Source organism: Dermacentor andersoni, chromosome 5 (assembly GCF_023375885.2).
Source record: "Dermacentor andersoni chromosome 5, qqDerAnde1_hic_scaffold, whole genome shotgun sequence".
Classification (NCBI taxonomy): Eukaryota; Metazoa; Arthropoda; class Arachnida; order Ixodida; family Ixodidae; genus Dermacentor; species Dermacentor andersoni.
Window position 1 is genome coordinate 128,192,765 of NC_092818.1, and position 20,634 is coordinate 128,213,398.

Genomic DNA, 20,634 nt, shown 5'->3' on the forward strand with positions numbered 1-20,634 from the left:
GAGAGCGAGAGAAATGGAAATGCCGAGCGCGAATGGGAGCAAAAACCGATGACGTTGAATGGCTTGACAAGGTCAGGCGAGCCAGGCAGTATTATATTCTGAAACATCTGTATTTGACGGACGGCAACGTTCGGGGCCGACACCGGCCTCGAAAACGCAGGCGCAGAAATAAGCAACGGCCGCGTGCGACTAACTTCCTCGCGGAACGAAGCACTGCAGAGACGGCGAAACAAGAGCAAAAATTTTCTTCGCCTCTTTCTCTTTGTACCTGGCGCTAGATCGAGGTCAGCGAAGGACACAACGGCCAGCGTTAACGGCGCTGGCAGCTAAGTCAAAGCACCACCGCGGCTCGTCGCGCGCTAAATCCAAGAAAAAAAACGCAAAAAAAAGGAAAACGAAACCACTTTGCCCGGCCAGCGACGGTACGATCAATCATCGAGACACAAAGCGGGCCGCACAGGACTTAAACCTCCATTTACCGACAGCGATGGGAGGACGGTCGATATCCACCACCTTTCGACATTGCGTCTGAGAAGCGCGTCAACAGAGAGTAGAAAAAGAGACACACAAACACACACACACACACACACACACAAAGGCGAACGGAGCGCGCGCTAAACGCTGCTAACGCCTCTCGACGAATGCGTATATACGGATGGCACAAAATGCGGCGCGCGTTATCCTACTCCATATATAAGCATGCGCATTATTCAATTCCTTTTTCAAAGCACCTCGTCACACCACCTCAACACGCGGGGCGCACATGCACATACACACACATACACATACCGGGCGCGAACCGATTCGGCTTCATATATCAATCGCGGCTGAAAGTAGGCGCGACTGTGCCGCCGCGGGTCGAAGTCCTCGCCGCCGAAAGCGGTGCCAGACAGTTAGCCGCACGAAAGCGCCAAACACACGCACGCGTAGCAATACCGCCACGTCTCGAGATGTGTCGGCCCCCCTTTCCATAAAGGTTAACGCACGCGGTGACGTCGGCAGAGGAAGAAAAGAAGGAACTGTTGCGGCAACGCGGGGTACCTAACGAAAAGTGCGAGATGGCGGCGGTGGCGCATGGGGCAAGTATACAGCCTCGGAAAGAGAGAATAAGAATGCGAAGAGCGAGACAATACTCGCGAGGCGCGCGCCCCTTGCTTGCCACCGTTGCGAAGAAGCGGCGGCCGCGTCGGTGATCCATCGCGACGTGGGCACAGCGCGCCGTGGAAGAGGGAGAAAAATAAGGAGTGTGGTTTCATAACCGGCGCCACGCGGGCCGAGGCGCTATACACCAACGCTGTGTAGCCACATACGGCGGCAGCCTGTCTGTCTGGATGTATAGCACACGCGGAATGTGGGGGAGGGTGCGCGAACTTTCGCAACAATGGGGCGCGCTACTTACACGCAGAGGCGCCAGCTCAATCGGCGCGCTTGTGCGTGTAGGTATTACACACACGCGTGCGGTCGGCGCGCCCAAGCGCCGAGCAGGTGCGGGGGCATTCACCGACTCCTTGCCGCCGTAGGCGCAGGTTTGTTGCGGAGGTATATACTGAATACAAAGGCGTACGGCTCTTTCACGGCCGTGGCTATACGCTATTCGCGCCACTTCTCGACCTCTAGCTACGAGCGCCCGACGAGGACCTCCAACACAAAGCCGCTCAATCATCATTCGCGGAGACAAACGCACACACATATACGAGCGGTAGTAATACGTGTCAAGAAGTCGGGGGTCTAAGGCCATGGTGATGAAGAAGGAAGACATGGCGAAAGGACGCGAAGTACACGCCGACTTTCAAGCAGCCTCACGGAGCCGGCAACGGGTAGTAAAGTTGGTTTAGGTTATAAGTTGCGTCACATCCAGTGGCAGTGCTCTTTTTAGAAGCGCCGACGCATTGTTCCAGAGGTGAAGGTGTTTCGGAGGGTGTGCCGCTGAGCCCTCAGCACATAGCACCCGGTGGCGTACATGTACTGTAGACGCGAGCCACTTGGTGCGATCGCATTTCCGGCTTCTCTCAAGAAATTCTACCTTATATAGAATCCCAGTCCACGACAGAAATTTTAACGGACTGCACTCCTCCGAGCTATAATAACATCTTGCATTCACTGTCGTGCGGTATGAAAAAAAAAAAACACAAAAATAAAGCAAAGCATAATATAACCATTAGCAGACAGAATGCACAGCATAGGGGAGGTGTGGTCCACCTCAATATCACATTGTGTTTTCGTTTTTCGCTCCCTTGGCAGCGGCCACAGATTGAGCCAAAAATAAAGCGCCTTACAGGACAACGAAGCGAAGATTCCGGACAGGTCGCAGACATGAGCAGCATCGCGACGAGCGACGATTCTTATGCAAATGAGTATACGCGCCAGCCAACCAACGATAAAGCGAGCACTCTCCATTAAGTGACAAGGTACGACATCGTGATCCGAAGTACAGGGCGTTCAGTGAATTCGCTCAAATAACTACAGGTGCATGTACAGCTATACGCAGCGAAGCGGTCTCGCATTACGGCGATTGAGCTCGGCTAACTCGAAATCCGCCCAGCCCCGGGACAATGTCGGAGCGATCAGTGCTGCTGACGGACGCCATACAAGCGTGCGTCAACACGAGTTAGCACCGTCGGGTGCAGCGCTCCGCGTATATACAAGGCGCGAGGCGGCAAATTTATTCATAAATGCGGCTCCGCGGGTATACACGCTGACGACGCCGCAGATACCCGAGTGCACTGACTGTATACGGTGCAATTACTCCCGGCGCGACACTGATTAAGCCCTCGAATGCTGTTAATTTCGGACTCGTCCCGAGCAAGCCGAGCGGTTTCATTACGCGCGGGCTGCATAATTTGGCTACGCGCTCCAGCGGAAAACGTGTTACACACGCCGCGTGCCACGGAGAGACATGCGGACCAGGTTTTTGTGCTTTCGACTTCCCACTGTACAGAATCTTTTTCTTTTTAATTTTAAACGCAGGAGATAGAGCGGAGGCTCTCTGTTCGCGCGCTCCGCGCGCTCTCGCAGGTTCGATTTCCAGGCCGAATGCACTTCAATGTTTCAACGGCGGCAGATCTACAATCAACGGGATTGACCACTTTCACTTGCTGCGCAGCTTTGGCTGTGTGACTGCGCAAGGGTTGTTGTAATCGTGACTCGCAACTCTGCGTGAGCCCCATTGTTATACGGAGATATCTTTTCTCGGAGGCTATATAGCTCCAAACTTAGCTTCGAGTCTCCACACGCTATGGTGTAACTACTGTAAATATTCGTTTTTTTTTTTTTGTAAATCTCTCCTCAGCTATCACCGCTCTGGCCTAGCCTCCTCATTCCTACGGCGCAGTTTGACCCTGGCCTACGACTATACAACATCTGTGCGAACTGACTGGGGAGCGCAAAAAAAACAGACAAATATTGAGCATTCGAATACTATACTCGTTGACAGTGACTTTACAAAGTTCCCACGCTTCCTGCCTTTCGTTAGATGAACATAATTCGCAAATTCGTATTTTCTGAACATTTATGCCCCCATTGATTAGGCCTTACCAGCTTTGCTGAGCAAGCTACAGCTTCAAAAGGTTTCTTTTTCTTCTTTTTTTTTAAAGCCTTCCCTACTGATAAGACATTATTAGCAGTGCGTCGGCAATGGCTTTAACAGGTAATCAGGCGTTTAACGTTTATATAGTGACCCAATTAAGTGCTACTGAACTTATCGATGCAGAACCACTCAATACAACCTGCTAGCGTAACTGTTCTTCCTTTCTTATTACAGTCAAAGTGATGACATTTTTACCTCGTTCTTAAGCTTTGCTCTTGTGCGCGGCATTATGCATAGTGATTACACCGTTCCCTCTTACAGCGCTTACGACCTTCGCGCCAGGTTTAAGTGACGAAAGTGCCGTCTCGTTAAATTAGGACACTTCGAGAAACGACGCTGCAGGCGAGCGCTATACTTGCGGTAGCAGACCTGCGTTTAAATCTGAGCTGAATGCTCCGATACATCGTTTTCAAACAATGCAACGAACGCCCCGACAAGCCGAAAGCTCTCTGTACAATATGCGCCGGAGATCGAGCAGGAGCACGTCCGTATGCAGCAGCAAGCGACGCCTGCACGAACTCATCCCTGAACCGTTATACATATCTGCCAGACAAACCTCTGGAAGCGGCCTAACGGGGGCTGGAAATCTTGATTTGAGCGGTGCAACATGGTGTGTTTCTTTTTTCTTCTTCTTTTACCGCCTTCTCGCTTATCTCACGAGCCGCGAGTATGCATACTCTTTCAAGGACCTCTTCACTGTCGGAGGCAATGACGCGTTTACGGCAAAAAAGCACAAACTCAGAATCGGCGATGTGCCACTTCGACGCCTGGATCTACCCTATACTGGAGGCCTCCATCTAACGGTTCAATGGCCTCCAAAAAAAGAAAAAGAAAGCGGGCAAGCCACGCGTTGATGCAACGCTCCGCAGCCGCGTCGATGTTTTAGCGAGGCCGCCCGCTAGTGACGGCCTTGACCACAAACGCCAAACAAGGCGCGCGCACGGAGAGAAAGGTGTGTACGAGACCAGCCTCCTGTCTCTGTTTCATAAGGCATCGATTACGTCAGTCGACATAACCGCGCCGTCTTAAGCCGCCCTCTGCGGCGACTTAAGACAGAAAGATAGCCATAACGGGAGTTCCTCGCGATTGCCAAGAATAATGTCGGTTCGCAAGGTTCTGAATTGAGGACTCTTGCCGTTAATGTTTTCACCCTGCAATACAAGACGTACACGACGACGGCAGCGACCGCAACAGATATTCACAGCGGTGCAAGACTGGCGAGATTGAACATTGGCTCGCGATCCACCGAAGCCACCCTTCCGCGCAAGAGGAGACAGACAACGGCACGATGAACGGGGACGATGACGTCGACAGAACGGCGAGACACTTTCGCCAACCGAATCCCGGTCGAAGACAATGCGCCTGTCGTCTCGTAGACGAGTAGTGTTCGTCAAAGGTATCGAGGCCGTTGCACGCGTGACCGGACATGTTTTCCGGTGTTTAGAAATTCCATCGATTCCATAGTATCGTATGCACAGGCATCGCGCTTCTCAGCTTATGGGGGAGACGCGTGACGCGACGGGACACTGGCTTCGCAACTTTTGACAAAGACTCCACGTCGTGTGGAACGGAGGCAATGGAAGCAGCCGCTAACCTGGCCACTTAGGGCGACAGACAGGCATAGAAGAAGTGCACCTTTACGAAGCCTCTCACCAAAGCCGGACAGATCCGCTGCCGAATTTGCCAAAGTCGCGGGCAGTGAAGTCTTCACGTCGCAGCTATAACTCCCCCGAATAACTGGACGGAAGGCCCTCAAAACAGCGGTGACAAAAACATTACTCTGGTAGCGAAATCAGGAACGCGGACACAAGAAGACACAAATATACAAATATACTTAAGCAGTATTCTAGGAGCTTGCGCTCCTAGAATACTGCTTAAGATGTCATATACCAAAAACCCCACACTGCAACTCCCGCTGACAAACAAGTCCCGTGTACTGGGCACGTTAAAGATCCCCTGGTGGTCAAAATTAATCCGAAGTCCCCGCTACGGCGTGCCTCATAATCAAATCGTGGTTTTGGCACGTAAAACCCCAGAATTCAATTAAACTTGCTGACGAAAGGCTGGCGAAGAGTTTTCGCGGGTGTGAAGAAGCCACGTGGGCGCATTCGTATACAGCGGACGTTCGCGGGCCAGGCGAGAGCAGCGGGAGCAACGGAGGCACCGCTGTGTAAGAGGGGGGTGGTGTCGGCATCCCCTTTTCGGGCCAGACGGCTCGAATGTCAGTTGCGCAGCCAGGGCCAGCTGAGAGAAGGAACGGCAAGGGGCAGAGGGAAAGGCCAGAGAGGCGGCGAGCCGCCAACCCCTTTGCCAGGAGGCGGCGGCGTTTCCAGGGCAGCGGCCTCCTGACGCGCTCCAAGAGGCGCCGCCGCGGCTTCTGAGCCGGGTGCCTTCTCTCCAGACACTCGCTCTTCTGTTTTTAACTCTCACCCTCGCTTTGTGCCCTTACTCTCTCGTGGCCTCTAAATATACTCGAGCGCACGCGTTTAGGCGACCGAGCTCCCACGCCAACGTGTCGCAATCGGAGGAATACCGTCTGGATGAGCGGGATGAACCAGGCCTTGGGCCTTCTCGGAACGCAAGAGTTCGTCACGACGTCCGGCCACGAGGTGTTAGTACACAGCGGTTACAAGCCCTGAACCGGCCAACTAGAAAAAGAGGGAGAAGAAGGTCGACTAACAATATACTTTAGCAAGCACGTTCGACTACGTCAGCAGGTCGAGTACGCCAGACATTTATATGTTTCAATGCGCACAGCTCAGAGCTGACGTCAATGACCGGCTGGAACCATTTCGAGCTTGTGTTGAAACAGGCAACTAGTACACACCTATGCTGCGCAACAAGCGCCTAGCGGAAATATGTTACGGGATTGGGCGAGCGCTGACGTCTTCTCACAAGCAACGTTGCACCCCCGCTGCAACCGCAGGCTCATTATAGCCTTCCAAACGGTTGTCGCATATCTTGTTGTGCAACGACGCCGATAACTGCCACGCAGAGGAAGAAGGAATTGCTCCACGAGGTCACATGGGCTGCAACGTGGAAGGGTGTGCATACAGTATCCCACTGAGCATCGCGCCATATGTGGATACCGGGTGGCGGGAGATTGCAGCGCGACAAGCAGCAAGGAAATAACTAAAGCACCGAGTCGCCAACAATATCCTCAACGAGGCGCGTCTTCGGTAATGGTGCCAACTAGAAACTACGAAGCAAAATTCATACAGAGGTGTTATCCAGAAGGAAGCCACAGTGCGTCACTAAAGCTGCGGCAGCGACACTGGCACTTCGTCACATACGTACTTGCGTCGTCTCCATTTTCGTTTTAAATATATATATAGTCCCTCAAATGGCAGACGCACATCCGGAAGCGCGTCACGTAGTCAACCACGTTTCCCGAAAGGCGGCGAAGTAAGCAGGAGACACGCGGTACGACGAGGCGTCCGACACGACGCCGGAACGATGGTTGCTCCAACTATTGAAAGTCGACAGATGCGGTTACTGCAGGTACTACTACCATTACAGTGCGTCGGATGTCACGCGGAGTCGCGCAGTGTGTCTCCTGCATTTAGCAGCGATCCAGCAAAGATCGATCACTCGAACTAATGCTACACTCGACTGGTTGCTTTCGAGCGTTCTGGAGCGCTCTTGCGAGGCGGTTCAGACTCGCTTGGTTCATCCCGAGCGCCAAGGTCCAGCTCAGAGCACTCGCAGCTGGCGCTCAATTCTTCGAGCTATAGGAGCGGAATCTAAGATGCGACCGAATTCCAATCACGTGGCTCCTCCGATAGCACGGGGAGCAAGCAGCTGAACGTTCGGCTCGGGCCCGTTTTCTCTATATAAATCCAATGGCCGAGAGGCATCCGCATCGACCGTGTCGTAGCGCGGTATAGGAACTCGGTCGAACGTGCCCTCCTATAGGACACTCGGGCGTGTGTACTCACCTCCGAGGTGAGCGACAGCCTGCGGGCGCGCCTCAGTCCCGGCGAGCAGTCGGACGACGAGGATCCTCCGGAGTCCACGGAGCTGGTGGACGAGCCGAGGTTCCGCCAGTGGCGCGACGAGGCCGGCGAGATGGAGGCGCCGGAGTCCCTGCCCGGACTGTCGGGCGGCAGCGAGTGGCTTCCCCCGCCGCTGCCATTGTACACGTTGTGGTTCCAATCCAAGCGGCGCGTCGGGGTCGAGGCGCGGTTGCAGTTCTCGTCCAGCAGTCGCCGGGCCGGCGAGCTGGCGCGCGACGAGGGCGAGTCGGTGCCCAGGTCCCGGTAGCGGGTGAGCACGGGCGAGCCGGCGTCCGAGATGGCGTCCCCCGAGCGCTGACGCGTCAGGCTGCGACGGCTGCCCGAGGATACGTCGAGCACCACGCGCGACGACAGGCGCGGCAGGTCGGACACCACCTGCGGGGAGAGCACCACGCGTTGGCCGTGCCGAGCGCGTGCTGTAGAACTGTACGCGCTACGGCACCGTTCATTTCCCTCGCGTTCTCAAGAGGAGGAATTCCTTTACTTCGGGTGCTCCTAGCTAAATACATGTAAAAGGAGAATTCGTTTTTCTCGACAACCACTGCAGCAAATTTCACTAAGTTTGTTGCATATAAAAGAAAAACTTAAAATCTAGTGACGATATCTTTTGAATTTTTGATTTAGGTAGTCAATTTTTTATTAAATGTTTTCCAAAAGTCGCAAACTTTCAGAAAACAAAACAATCACGTTTACAACTCTGTGACTCAGCAATGAAATATAATATCGCGATTATGTGAATCACATCTCATAGTACATCTAAAGCGCACAAAAATGATATGTTACGCATGAATCTAAAAAAATTTAAGTAATATGAAAATACAGCTTTTGCAGAACCCTTGTACATAACGTAATGGATTCACCTATGATATGAATTGACATTTATAATTTGTCCGCTTTGAATGATCTAATGGATGCCGTTTACAGAACCGCGATATCTGTTCTTGACGCAGAGCTTTTAATTTGTAAACTTCGTGCTTCTTTCTTTCTTTGCTTTTTTTAACTTTCGAATTTTTGAAAAATTTTTTAACCACATTCATGCCCTAAATCGATATTCCGCTTTCAAGAGTCACGCGAATTTACCTTTCTCTCTCATATGTAACAAATTTCATTAAAATCGGTCCAGAGGTTACTCAGAAAAGCGTTTCTGCGTTTTACATTTATTTGAATAGGCCGCGTTGGAGTTGGGCCCGAGATAATTAAACTTCCTCTTAAGCGGTAAAAGCGTGTCTTTAGCAAATACAGACTAGACCAAGACTTATGCATGAACCACAGTTCTACATGGGATCCCGGGCTCGAGGTAAGTACTACTTAAAATTAAGCAAGACAATATATAAATGATACTGCCACGCCAGCAGCTGCTAAAAAGCACCCACCGAAGAATTTCTTTCCCCCTCGATTTCTATGTCTCGTCCTTCTAAAGCGCACGTATCTCTGTGTCGTTCCCTACGCTCTTTCCACTTAAAGGATCTTGAGGATGTCACAGGAGCTTTCATCATAACACATATATGGAGTAGCATGGCATTACTGTTGCTATACGCTCAAACATATCCAAATTTTATAAGGCGCTCCTCTCTCTCCCTCTCTCAAAAGGGTGTGCGTAAGCCAAGTGCGCCATCGTGGGTAGCCAGCATACTCTGCAAGTCATTATCAAGGCAGGCGCGGCGCAGATATTACGAAGGGTGCCCGCTTACTGCCGTCCCAGTTATCGTCTACAAGTTCGAAGGGTAGCTCAAAAGGAAGTCAACCACGGTTCGAATTGTGCACGAGCTGTAAGACCCCGCATTACACATTTACAGATTCACAATAAGAACAACATGCCCACGTATACCACAGAAATTTCTACAAAAGTTACTAGAGGGAACTCTGGCGTTGCGATAGTTCAGCTATACCATGGGAATATCAGTAGATGGATTTGTCTTCGTGCTTATGGTTTCAGACGTTCTTGTGACGTTATTTACTACGCTTCATCTGTCTAAATTTCCAAGCACTCATAGTCCTGTAAACACAACAACGCAATTAACTATCCGCGTACATGCGTAGTCATTGCGAATTGTTACATTTACAGCGCAACTGTGGGTCGAAAACGGCCACTTTGCGAAGCCACAAGTACGCTTAAAGCCAGAAGGACGAAGTTGAGGCAAATCCGTAAACTGCCGATCGCGGCACATGCCCGTTGGACTGCATGCCATGCTTGTAGCTCCAGTAGACACTATATATAGCACCAGAGTTCCCTCTAGTAATGTCTGTAGGAAACCGCATGAAGTGTACAGAGGAGAACGGGCTGCTGCCACTCGTGCCTATACATACCTTGGATCGGTGCTCGAACGACGGCCTGGGCGGCAGGCGCGAAATGTAGCTGCTGCTTGAGGTGGAGGACGAGCTCGAGCTGGAGCTTTCGCGCAGGGTGGCCGACCGCCGGTCGAGGCTCGTCGATCGCAGCGACGACGTGGACGAGTAGAGGTGCGACGAGCGCGACGAGTACATAGACGACGGCACGGGCATCCTGGACACCACTTGCACGTCGGCCAGCTCGCGAGGCATGCCCCCACGGCCGGCGGTGACACTGCTGCGGCCGCTACCAGCGGCGCTGATCACCCACGGGAGGCCGAAGGCGACGCTCCTCCCCTCTGCAAGAGCAGGGACAAAGCCGTCGTCACTGCCAGGTCAATCACCAAAACTTTAATGACAATCATTATGGAAAGAGCCCCCTCCCCTTCCTCCGGCTGTTAAACAAACGCGGGTTATCAGCAGACCGAAAACATGCATACACGGAAGTAGTAATGACCTGGCTACGGCACTGTGTGGAACACTTAGCGCCGTTCGGAGAGGTTTAATTCTATTACCTCGGCACATGCAAATGAAGCCGGCTCACATAATGAGATGCGTACTGACTGATCCGCTAAATTAAAACACCGCAAGTACCTCGCTTGATGGGGCCGCACCTGAGCTACTCGGCGGAAGAATGCGAGCTACCATCCCTGTGTGCTCACCGCTGGTGTCGGCTCCAAGTACAATGAACAAGCACAATTGTGCTTGTTAATGTTAATTAATGCCGCCCAGTTTCGGCTAATCAGACGAGAAACGGCACATTCAGTCTGGCACGAACGATGGCGAAATGGAGGAACCACATGTTATACCCGTGGGCGCTTCCGCCCTCTCTCTCCATGCAATGCCTCCTTGGAATGTCGATGTTTAGGTAATCGTAAATCCCAACTTCAAATCCCAAGCGCTATCCACACGAAAGGTCATTCAAGTGTGCCAAGACGTTAGTATACCATCTTACAGTTACCTGACCGGAGCGCCGTGTTTGACAAGGTTATATATATGCAGCCAGGGATATACCGAGAAGGTATACGGTATGCAGCCGCGTAACACAGCGGCCTCGGTGCACGTGCGACAGAAACACCCGCAAGGGGCTTCCTTTCGCGTTATCTCTCGTGCACAGGAAGCCGTTTGTACAGTCCTCCGCGGCGCAGTGGAGACATTCCTTTCGTCACGTGATCCCGGCCACTTACGATGGCGGAAACACACATGCAACCCTCCGCGAGGCACGCCGCAGCGTTGGCGTGAGTGTCGGCGTCTGCTCCAAAACCTGGAGATAAAAAAAAATAAACGCGAGTACGCGAGGGACAAACGGCGGAAGGCGTATATGGGCATCCGCAACGCTAATCTAAAACCTGCCATCAAGGAGATACAGCGGCTCTTATCTCATAGTCGCATACCACACACGTCTGTCGACAACAGACACGCCGGGCTGCTGCGTTGTGTGCACTGTGCTTATCCACTCGCAACTATAAAAATGCGCACAAAGAGAAAGAGCAGGAATGAACAAAGACCAACAGACCGCCCGCGTGGTGCCCGGCTGGCAGCAACAATAGCGTCTACGATTGGGCATCGAAGACGCGCAGGCGGTTTACCGTCTCCTCACTCGTCGTTCGTGCTCGCACTCGGACCGGCGTAGTGTGTAACGAAGCGGGTCATACCAGAGCCAGTCACAAGGGAGAAAGAGACAACCGGGAACGCCCCCTGTGGCACAGGCACTGCGCGCTTAACTGAAGCTACGTTCAGATATTATAGCAATGTAACGCACACGTCGCATTGATGCACTGCTATAAGGACTATCAAATCGCGTCCAGCCCAGCAACGAGCGGACACGCACAGCACAGCTTGTAAACACGCCTACATCATACAGCGAAGCTGTGTATGGCTTGGATCTGGGGAAAAAAAAACAAATCATCGCGTGGGCCGATCCTAGTGATAGAGCAGAACGGGTCCAAGCTCAATGGCACATATCCCTGTGGGATCGATGCGTGTCGAAACGTCAGTGTATATGTATAAAGTTATAATATATATATATATATATATATATATATATATATATATATATATATATATATATATATATATATATATATATATAGAGAGAGAGAGAGAGAGAGAGAGAGAGAGAGGGAAATGAAAAAGTCATAAAAAGAGAAGAAACAGAAATTAAACAATAATAAAATAGACGAAACACACAACGATGTTCTGTATTTGTGCCTTTACTCAACCAACACAGCATACCATACAGAACTTAATATAGCTATTGAGCAACATATATACAGCTTCGCTGGTCTTCCATCTTCACATAGTGGAAAGGCTCTGAATGTTTTTTCTTCGTGCTTTTTTTTTTCTCTTAATTTTCCCCAATCGGGCGCGTATGTGTAGTGGCCTACGGTCCCTGGTATACATGTACTTAATTATCAATCCTAATTATTTCTTTATGCATCATTTATATGGTTGGCACGACAACAGGACAAGGAAGAGATCACGGAGTTATCGGGGAAGTTCTTAAGGCAACGCGGCGAACACGGTTGGGAAAACGTCCACAATATCTATCGCTGCAATTGGAACAAAAATATCGAAAAACTCTTTGGAGGCGCGGCTGCGGCATTAACGGGGAAAATTCAAATGTCGGCACATTGTCGGCGCACACCGCATGCGCCATACAACCGCAATAAGAGCGGGAATGGGGGGAAGGGAGGGCGGGGGGGGGGGCTAAACGGAAGCAGCAGAAGCAGAAGCAGAAGCAGCAGCAGCAGCAGCAGCTATACGGGAAGAAATAAAACGCAGCCGGGTGCAGATAGGACGCGTTAGCGCGGCTTATTTGCAGAAACGTGGGTCTGCAGACTGTATGGTGACAGGGCGCTCGCTTGCGCAAACTCACGTAGGAAAAGAAAGAAGAAAAAAAGAAAGAAACGAAAGCACGCGGAAAGAAGTGACAGGGAACAGGCATGCCTCTGGAGCCACGAACGTAACACGTGTACACGGCGAGGCGACGTACCGCGGAACGAGTATACACACATCGCCGCAAACGCGCGAATCGACGCGGGAACGGCCGTTTCCGCTTCTTACGTGGCTGATAGCCGAGCGACCGACCCAAAACGGGAAGCGTGAGCCGGGATGCGAATAGCAGTGACGCAACGCGAGGGTGTCCGCGACGAGCAGGAGGAAGGCCAGCAGCCCGTTTGCAGAACCCGCCTGGGGTGGCGGCGTGCCCCTTCCAACGCCTCTCTGTCGTTTCTCCGAGCAGCAGGTCGGAAGCTCGCATCTTCGACGGCGTGTATATATATATAGTTATGCGCGCGAAATGTCTCCCTTTGCCTCAAATACGTATATCCTCGCATCGTCGAACCTATAGCGTGACGTTGCCAAAACTAAAGTTTGGTTTTGGCATAATGTTGATCTATGCACTAGACCACCGTTACTATGTAGAGCGAAACGTTAGTTTTCCTGGAGAGCCACCACTGTTTGTGAGCAGCACACGTTTACGTTCACGCCGCGCGCATCAAAATCAATTAGCAGCCGCACCGCGTAACTGAAACGCGTGCTACATGTCTAACAGTGCACGCGCTATAACAATGTGGGCTGTGCGCTACATGTCTCTGTTAAACAAAGCAATTGACTTACGATGCGTACGAAGTGTATAACAGCGTGTCGTCGACAAAGGCAGGAGGCCCGCACGCGTGAACTATCAGCACGCGTCGTGTAACCTCGTTAAGTCATTACATTCAGTATAGCTAAGGTAGTTATGTGTAGGGTTCAGATGGATAATATACTCTGCGGTGAGCTACGCAGTACAGTCGTTGCGAGCCTACTGTTGCATACACCGGCTAAAGACAAAATTAAAAACCAATGAGGAAGACTGGCAGTCGGCGTTGGTCTTGTAACAAATCTCGTGTGTATGTGCCCGTCGTCCAACGGGCGGCAGCACAATTTTGTTTTTCCTCCATTGCATGAGTGATCACAAGAGAAAGAAGATCGAAGAGCGAAACTGGCAATAAAACGCCTCGAAGCGACGATGGCTGAGCCGACCACTAATTGCGGGCCATTTTCTCCTCGTACCAACGGGAAAAAAAAAAGGAAAACGAACCAAGTGAAAGGAAGAACGATGTGCTTGCTGATTACGGCGAACCGGCACGTGTAACCGACGCGAGTGGCCCTGCTATTTTTGGAAACATGGTCGCACGCAAAGACTGGGTGTGTCTCAATGTGTATGTGCCAACGAAAGGCCCACTAATGAAATAGCATTCCACATTATACCAGAACTTCGGCGCTCACGTTGTGCACTACTCACGCTCGCAGCACTACTGTATTGTTTCGGATTACCATTTGTTTCAACGAATACTTCAAGTAACTTTAATTAGAGATATGAGGTCGTCTTTGCGCAGGCACGCTATTCATGCCGTGTTAATTAGGACAGTTCTTTTTTTAAATTGCGAACTGCTTGCAATCTTGAGTAAGCCGTTGTCAGGCTCCTTAGCCTTTCGCTGTATCCCAATTTTCTGTATGCCATCGAAATAAAAGTAGTTATACTAAGGGTTATAATGTGATGCCTTATCTGTGAGCCATGTTGCTACGCTATACCACACTGTCATTAGTAACACTTAACCAAATTTCGCAAGCTTTCTGCATGGGACTACAAGGATATTTTCCCCACAAATAAGAATCGCACTTAATTTCGTGCAACAGTACACTACCTATAGGGAAGTAGCACCGTGAACAGAAAATACTTTTTTTTCTTCGCTCCAGATTCTAAGTGTGGGCAGAGACATCTGCAGAGAAATATAATCGTAACGCGAGTACGAGAATACAAACGCCGCGGTCCGTGCGCGCGTTCAGTAAATGGTGCGAGTTTACGTTCAAAAGTTACAGTTTGGCTCCGCGGGACGCAGCATCGGACACCTATACCGATTAATGTTAACAATCTAGCGTTAATCACAGTGCACTAACGGTGCACGAGAGTTACGCCTACCGAGTGTTACGCCTACCGCTAAACGCAGGTCGCAGTGGCTGGGATTTGAACCCGCTACCTCGCGCTCGGCAGCAGAGCCACCGCGGAGTTTCTGTACATACCGGGTGTTTCAGCACACGCTCTCAAAAAAAAAAAAAAAAAAAAATTGCCTGTGGTAGATAGCATAGCTCTAGTGCATGAGCTGGTCTACTAGAAGAGGCGGACATTACTGGCGCAAGAAACTGAAATGCATAATTCACTAATTAACAAATAATAGCTAATGTGTAACTAATTACCTTATGGCACATATTGTAATTTACAAAACCTAGCCGGGGAGTTCGCAAGGCGGATCCATTCCCAGGATGACACCAGTTTCGAGATGGTAGTTCCCGCACTTCGCGAAGAAATGCATTGGCGTTCCAATTACTTTTGCGTTTCGATTTCAAAACGACGTTTTGTTAAGAAAGTAAGTGGAACGATAGCGCATTTTTACCACAAGTTTGACGGCACATACCTCGTAAGTAGTGTCATAGACAGAAGTCTTTCCAAGTGGATATGCCTTGCAGTCTCACTCGCTAAAATTTGTAAATTGTAATATGTGCCACAAGGCCACTAGTTAAAAACTTAATTAGTGAATGTTTGTTAGTTAGTCGATTATGCATTTAATTTTTTTGTGCAAGTAATGTCCGCCTCTTTGAGTAGACCAGCTCATGGACTAGAATTGCGCTGATTTTTTGCAAAGGGGAGCGCAGAAGCGTTGCGGAAAAGAGACCTGGACAGGAAAGACGCACACGCAAGTGAGCCTCTTTCCTCTCCAGGTCTTCTTTTTTTCCGCAACGCTTCTGCGTTACCTTTTGCAAAAATCATGTCAAACCAACTATTCCAACAGCTTACTATTCTATAGAATTCTGCTATCTGCTACAGGCAATTTAAAAATATATATTTTTGGAAGTGTGCGCTCAAACACCCTGCATATTTGACAGCGAAACAAACCGCGACTACGACCTTAGGCAGATTTTCCTCGCCTTGTGCTGAATCCCAGGAACTAACCTCACGAAGACCTCGCACAACGAACTTTTTGTTCAGTCATGAGGCGCGAACGGACGACGATACAGGAACAGTAATGACAGGAAATAATAAAAAAAAAAACGTTTTTGTGAGTGCGCGTCACATTGTCTCCGTGTCATTCTCCGTTCGCGCACCGTGCCTGAAGAAGCAAAACCAACTTGACCAGGTTTCCACCTTAACAACGTAAACAAACGAAAACGAGGACCGGACGCAGCAGCCCAATTTCGATGTTTTCCAACTGCTGTCGCAGATGAACCAAAAGGCTTCATGTAGGATTTTGGAAAACGGCGTGGGCAAGCGAGCGCGTACACCGGTGGCCAGAAAGCTAGGAGGGCGCGGAGGAAGATGGTTAGCACGAAGCGTTGAATACGGGTGTACTGCGTTGCGCGGCAAAGAGGGGGGGGGGGGGGGGGGGTCGCCGAAAGTGGGCCAAATCGGCGGCGGCTGGCATGCTGCACGCTTTTCTGTCCAACACTGCCCCCGCCGGTGGGGGCTTCCGGTTCCTTCCGCGCAGCACACACACCGCCGCTCTCCCGCTCTCTTTTTTTTCTTCTTTCTTCTTCTTATTTCTATTTTTCACGAGCGGGTGACAAAAGGAAGCATCCCGCTCGGCCGTTAAAACAAAAGGAACACGGCGAGCCGCCGGCATGGAAGGAGTTGCGCTGGCTTTCTTCTTTTCTCGTTCGAGCGTCGACGTTCCGCAACAACGAATAAATAAAGAAGAAAAAAATTCTCGAGCCAGCACTACTGTGAGGCGCGTACTGTGGGGCCGCCTCTGTCACCAGAATACGCAGCGACGACTGCTGAAACAAAGAAAAAGAAGTGGGGGGTTGGAAGAGAAAAGAAGGAACAAGCACAGAGAGAAATACCGTGAACAGAAAGGACGGAAGGAACGCAAAACTCGAGCGGAAGGAGGTGTGCGCGCTCGGCGTGTGACCGGGCGCCCCGGCGGACTAGGGAAAAAACGCGACTTTACAATTGTGCGACGGAACTGCGCGCCCATACTATGTATGCGCACGCGCTTACAGTGGCACGTAGTGTAGTCTGTGACAGCTATAACGGTCTTACGGGCGCTTTTAATTCGCTTCCTTCCCGCGTGTGCCGCCGACCGACAGGCAGACAAGAGAGCTGCAGGAGAGACAACGGTGATATTTTTGTAGCCGCTCCAAGTGAGTGAGAGAGAGGGGAAATAAAGAAGAAAAAGAATTGTCAGAAAAAACTAGTGTTGCCGAAGCTGCGTTGACTCATGTGACCATCGTGACGGCTGCATTCCCGATTTACGTCAGAGGAAGAAGGGCTCTTGCTGGCGCAACCGGCAGAACCCTTCAGGAAAAGGAAGTCTTTCTTGAAAACGCAAAGGTTCGTCTATGTAGCGTCCGATGTCTTCCACGTGCCAGCCGAATTCGACCCTGGCGCACAGTAACAGCAGCTCAGCAACAGTGTTCCATGTTCGTTATAGGCTTTTAGAGGACAAAAGAACTAGCTGTGTCGGGATTGCGAGCAGTATGGGAAATACACGATGAGGTTGTATACGTGCTACCTCGTCCAGCGCAGATTATCTGCAAACGAAGTGTGAATACAAAGAGCCGCCTTTGCGGGTTCGCAACTCGGAGCGACCAATCGCGCCAACAGCGCAAAGGAAGCGCGGGCCAGCTGTCTCACGAGGGCGAAAGACAAAAGGTAGACACATCCGGAGTCGATCATATCCGCCGATCGTTCAGAGCAGCGACATGTGGTCGAAAAAAAGAATTGTGAAAGCGTAAAAAACGTCGGCTGCACGCGTCCTGTCTTCCTCAGTTTTGCTAATAACGTATGCGTGGCTCTAAATTATCTATGACAGGAAGAAGTGAAACAGCAGTGACTCGAACAGAGGCATGGAAGATAAAAGGAACGTATCACCTAACGGTTGAAAGAGAGCACAGCCCAGCATTTCTAAGGGTCCCTGGCTATACTGTGGCATTGCCGACACTGCTGACGCAGCTGCCCGCATAGCAGGGTGAGAAAGCCCCACGTTTTTTCGTCCCAGTGTCGAAAGCGACAGAGTTTCCGACAACAATCACTAGAGGGAACTCTGGCGCTGCGATCGAGAGTAAAATTTATTTTGAAGAACGATTGAGGAATATGAAAGAAAGTAAATGGATTGCAAGAGTGTTCACGTATTTGCACATGAAAAACATTGGCTCACAGTGGAGGAAAAGAACTAGGGAGTTAGGCAGCGAATATGCGACCAGTATAGTAAACAACGTGGCAGCAAAGAACGTCAAACGCAAAGTCAGGGAGGCTGAGACAATCTCATGGGCGGCGGAAATGGAAAAGAAACCTCCTATGAGTAATTACCCAAGTGGAAAAAACGAAACCAGGAAAGAAAGAATTTATGATAACTCAAAGGGAAGCTCCTTACTCTTCGAAGCGAAATCAGGAAAGAAGAAGCATATGCTTCTTCTTTCCTGGGAAGAAGAAGCATATGCTTGCTTCAGTACAGTATAGGGGAAACGATGGAACATGATAGCATTTAAAATTTGAAGATATCTACCCAGCTGTCGGTTTAGTCTCCTCTGACCTCTTGAGCCCTTGGGTTCAGGGATAGCAGGGGGAAAGGAAACATGTTCGCATTAGGGATTAGAAGAGGCGATTTGAGGCTTGGTAACAACAGAGAAGGAGTGTGTGTGTGAAACCAAATATATAGGCTTTCACATCGTATATATGATGCGGAAAAAGCCACAGGAGCGCGGACACCTTCTTTCCTTGGGAGTCCACCGGCTTGCGTGGACGGAATTTCCCTCATTTTCATTACTCCCACTCTGTCATCGGGCGACTGCAGCGCCATATATCCTGACGTAAACCACGTTGGCAGTACATGATTTGTACCTTGCAGGCACCACCAAGGTCGCGCTAGCACGAACCGACTTCGTGGGTGTGGTTTGTTATTACACAGAAGCGTCTTGCTGGGCAGAAGCTTAATTGTCTCTGTCTATATAATGCATACCATACTTGGCATGCAGGCAGGACGCTACACGATTTCTTCTCGTCTCATTGTGTCTCCTCCTTCCGCGGTTCTGTGTAATCATGTAATTACTTCACAATTATGTGCTATTTTTTTGCCACAACTTACTCGTACCGTGGGTGTCACGTATATGAGCATGTGTAAAGACATTAAGTGGGGCACTAGTAGACTTTTCCTTCTTCTGACATCTACAGGTCTTAATAAGAATATGCGCATACTGTGCCAACGCGTTTGTGCGTGCCCGTGGTTGCATGAGCCGTTTTTGTCATTACTGTGTATATGTTTTTGTCACGGACACCTGGACTATAACAAGGCGGGAAACTAGCCAGACTAGCATCTCCAGCTTCTAAGTGCTGGAATCTATCTTTCTAGCACGCATGTATACAATACAGTACGGCAATATATAGGGCAAGGAAACGCAGCCTTGATTCGCTGCGCCTCGCGGCCAAGGGGTGCCGCGTTAAAGAGCTACGCCCTAAGGAACCCTTGGCTGCAGCGACCGACGTCATTTCACTCTAGTCGAGGTATCTTCAGACCCACAGTTGAGAGAGATAGTATGTACACTGCTAGTATGAACGAACCCGGTCGAAACACCTCGCTATCACCCCCCCCCCCCCTTCCGACACGATAACTTTCTGCAGGCTCGTTTTGCGTACAGGGTACTGCGTCCCGTTTACGAGTGCCGGGCCTCCCCACTTCGCTCGCTACTCGGGCCTGCGGCTCGTAACTTTCCAGGTCGTGCACGGGGACACCGCCGAAATACCTGAAACGGCGCAGGACGGAAGTCGGGCGATGCACGCCACGCGTCGGCGCCAGACGGGAACAACAGTGCATGCCGGGGCTAGTGACAACGCGTATACTGGTTGCGCTCGTCGACCAAAGTACCGGCCGTAAAAGGAAAGCGTTATGCCAAGTCTAGGCAGACACGAAGACGTGACAAAATAAAATATATATGCTAGAAGGCTCCAGCTATGGAAAGTCCCGCCTATTTCGGCTTATTTTCCCTTCGCGCTTTTCATTGGATCTTCGGCACTACCGACGCACGTAGAAAACCCGGATTCAGAAAGCATGGCAGTTAACAGCAGAAAACGAGAACCCAGCTTATTCAGTAAGCGTGATTCGGTACTTGAATCGAAGCGGATGAAAAGAAACCGAGCGCGACAAAAAAGAAACAAAAGTTCGAGATAGTGGAGTTTATCATGACAAGGAATTTTCCAAGTCCCCAGAGTCTGCAATGAAAGACGCACCGTATCTTGGACCACTCTCGATGTTACCTTGGGAACATTAATACAGCGGCGTAGCTGGAGGAAAGTGATGTAGAGGGGTGGAAGGGAGGGGGTAGGTGTCACAACACCGATGACCTCTTTCTGTTTATCGTTATTTACTTTTTTAAGAGCCCTTCATGAACGAAGGAATAGGTTACCAACAGATTGAAAACACCCTTGAAATAAGGTTTTAGCTGCATACATGCGCCGAAGCATGGAGGGGAACGCGGACGCATCCAAGCCCAGTGCCTTGAGGCAAAGCCTCCTTGAGTTTACTTGGTACAAGTATATCACGTAGGAAGGCGGCATAGGAGGAGATAAATGTGGAAAGAAAAAAAACTAAGATATCTCGGAAATAGAAAAAAATAAGGTCACTTAAATTATCAAGTGCAGCCAGACACACTTTCAGACTGCTGGCGCGG

General features: G+C 50.4%; 1 protein-coding gene across 2 annotated transcripts in view; it reads right to left on the reverse strand.

Moving 5' to 3' along the window:
- LOC126531127 (ubiquitin carboxyl-terminal hydrolase 2-like) overlaps positions 1–20,634 on the reverse strand; it is a 275,489-nt gene that overhangs the window by 126,761 nt on the left and 128,094 nt on the right. For both annotated transcript variants that reach the window (XM_050178540.3, XM_050178539.3), the window contains exons 2-3: positions 9,910–10,229; positions 7,525–7,977 (exon numbers count right to left, since the gene is read on the reverse strand). In XM_050178540.3, coding sequence (XP_050034497.1) covers positions 7,525–7,977; positions 9,910–10,143 — 687 coding nt within the window. In that variant the 5' untranslated portion in view covers positions 10,144–10,229. The remainder of the gene's footprint in view (positions 1–7,524; positions 7,978–9,909; positions 10,230–20,634) is intronic.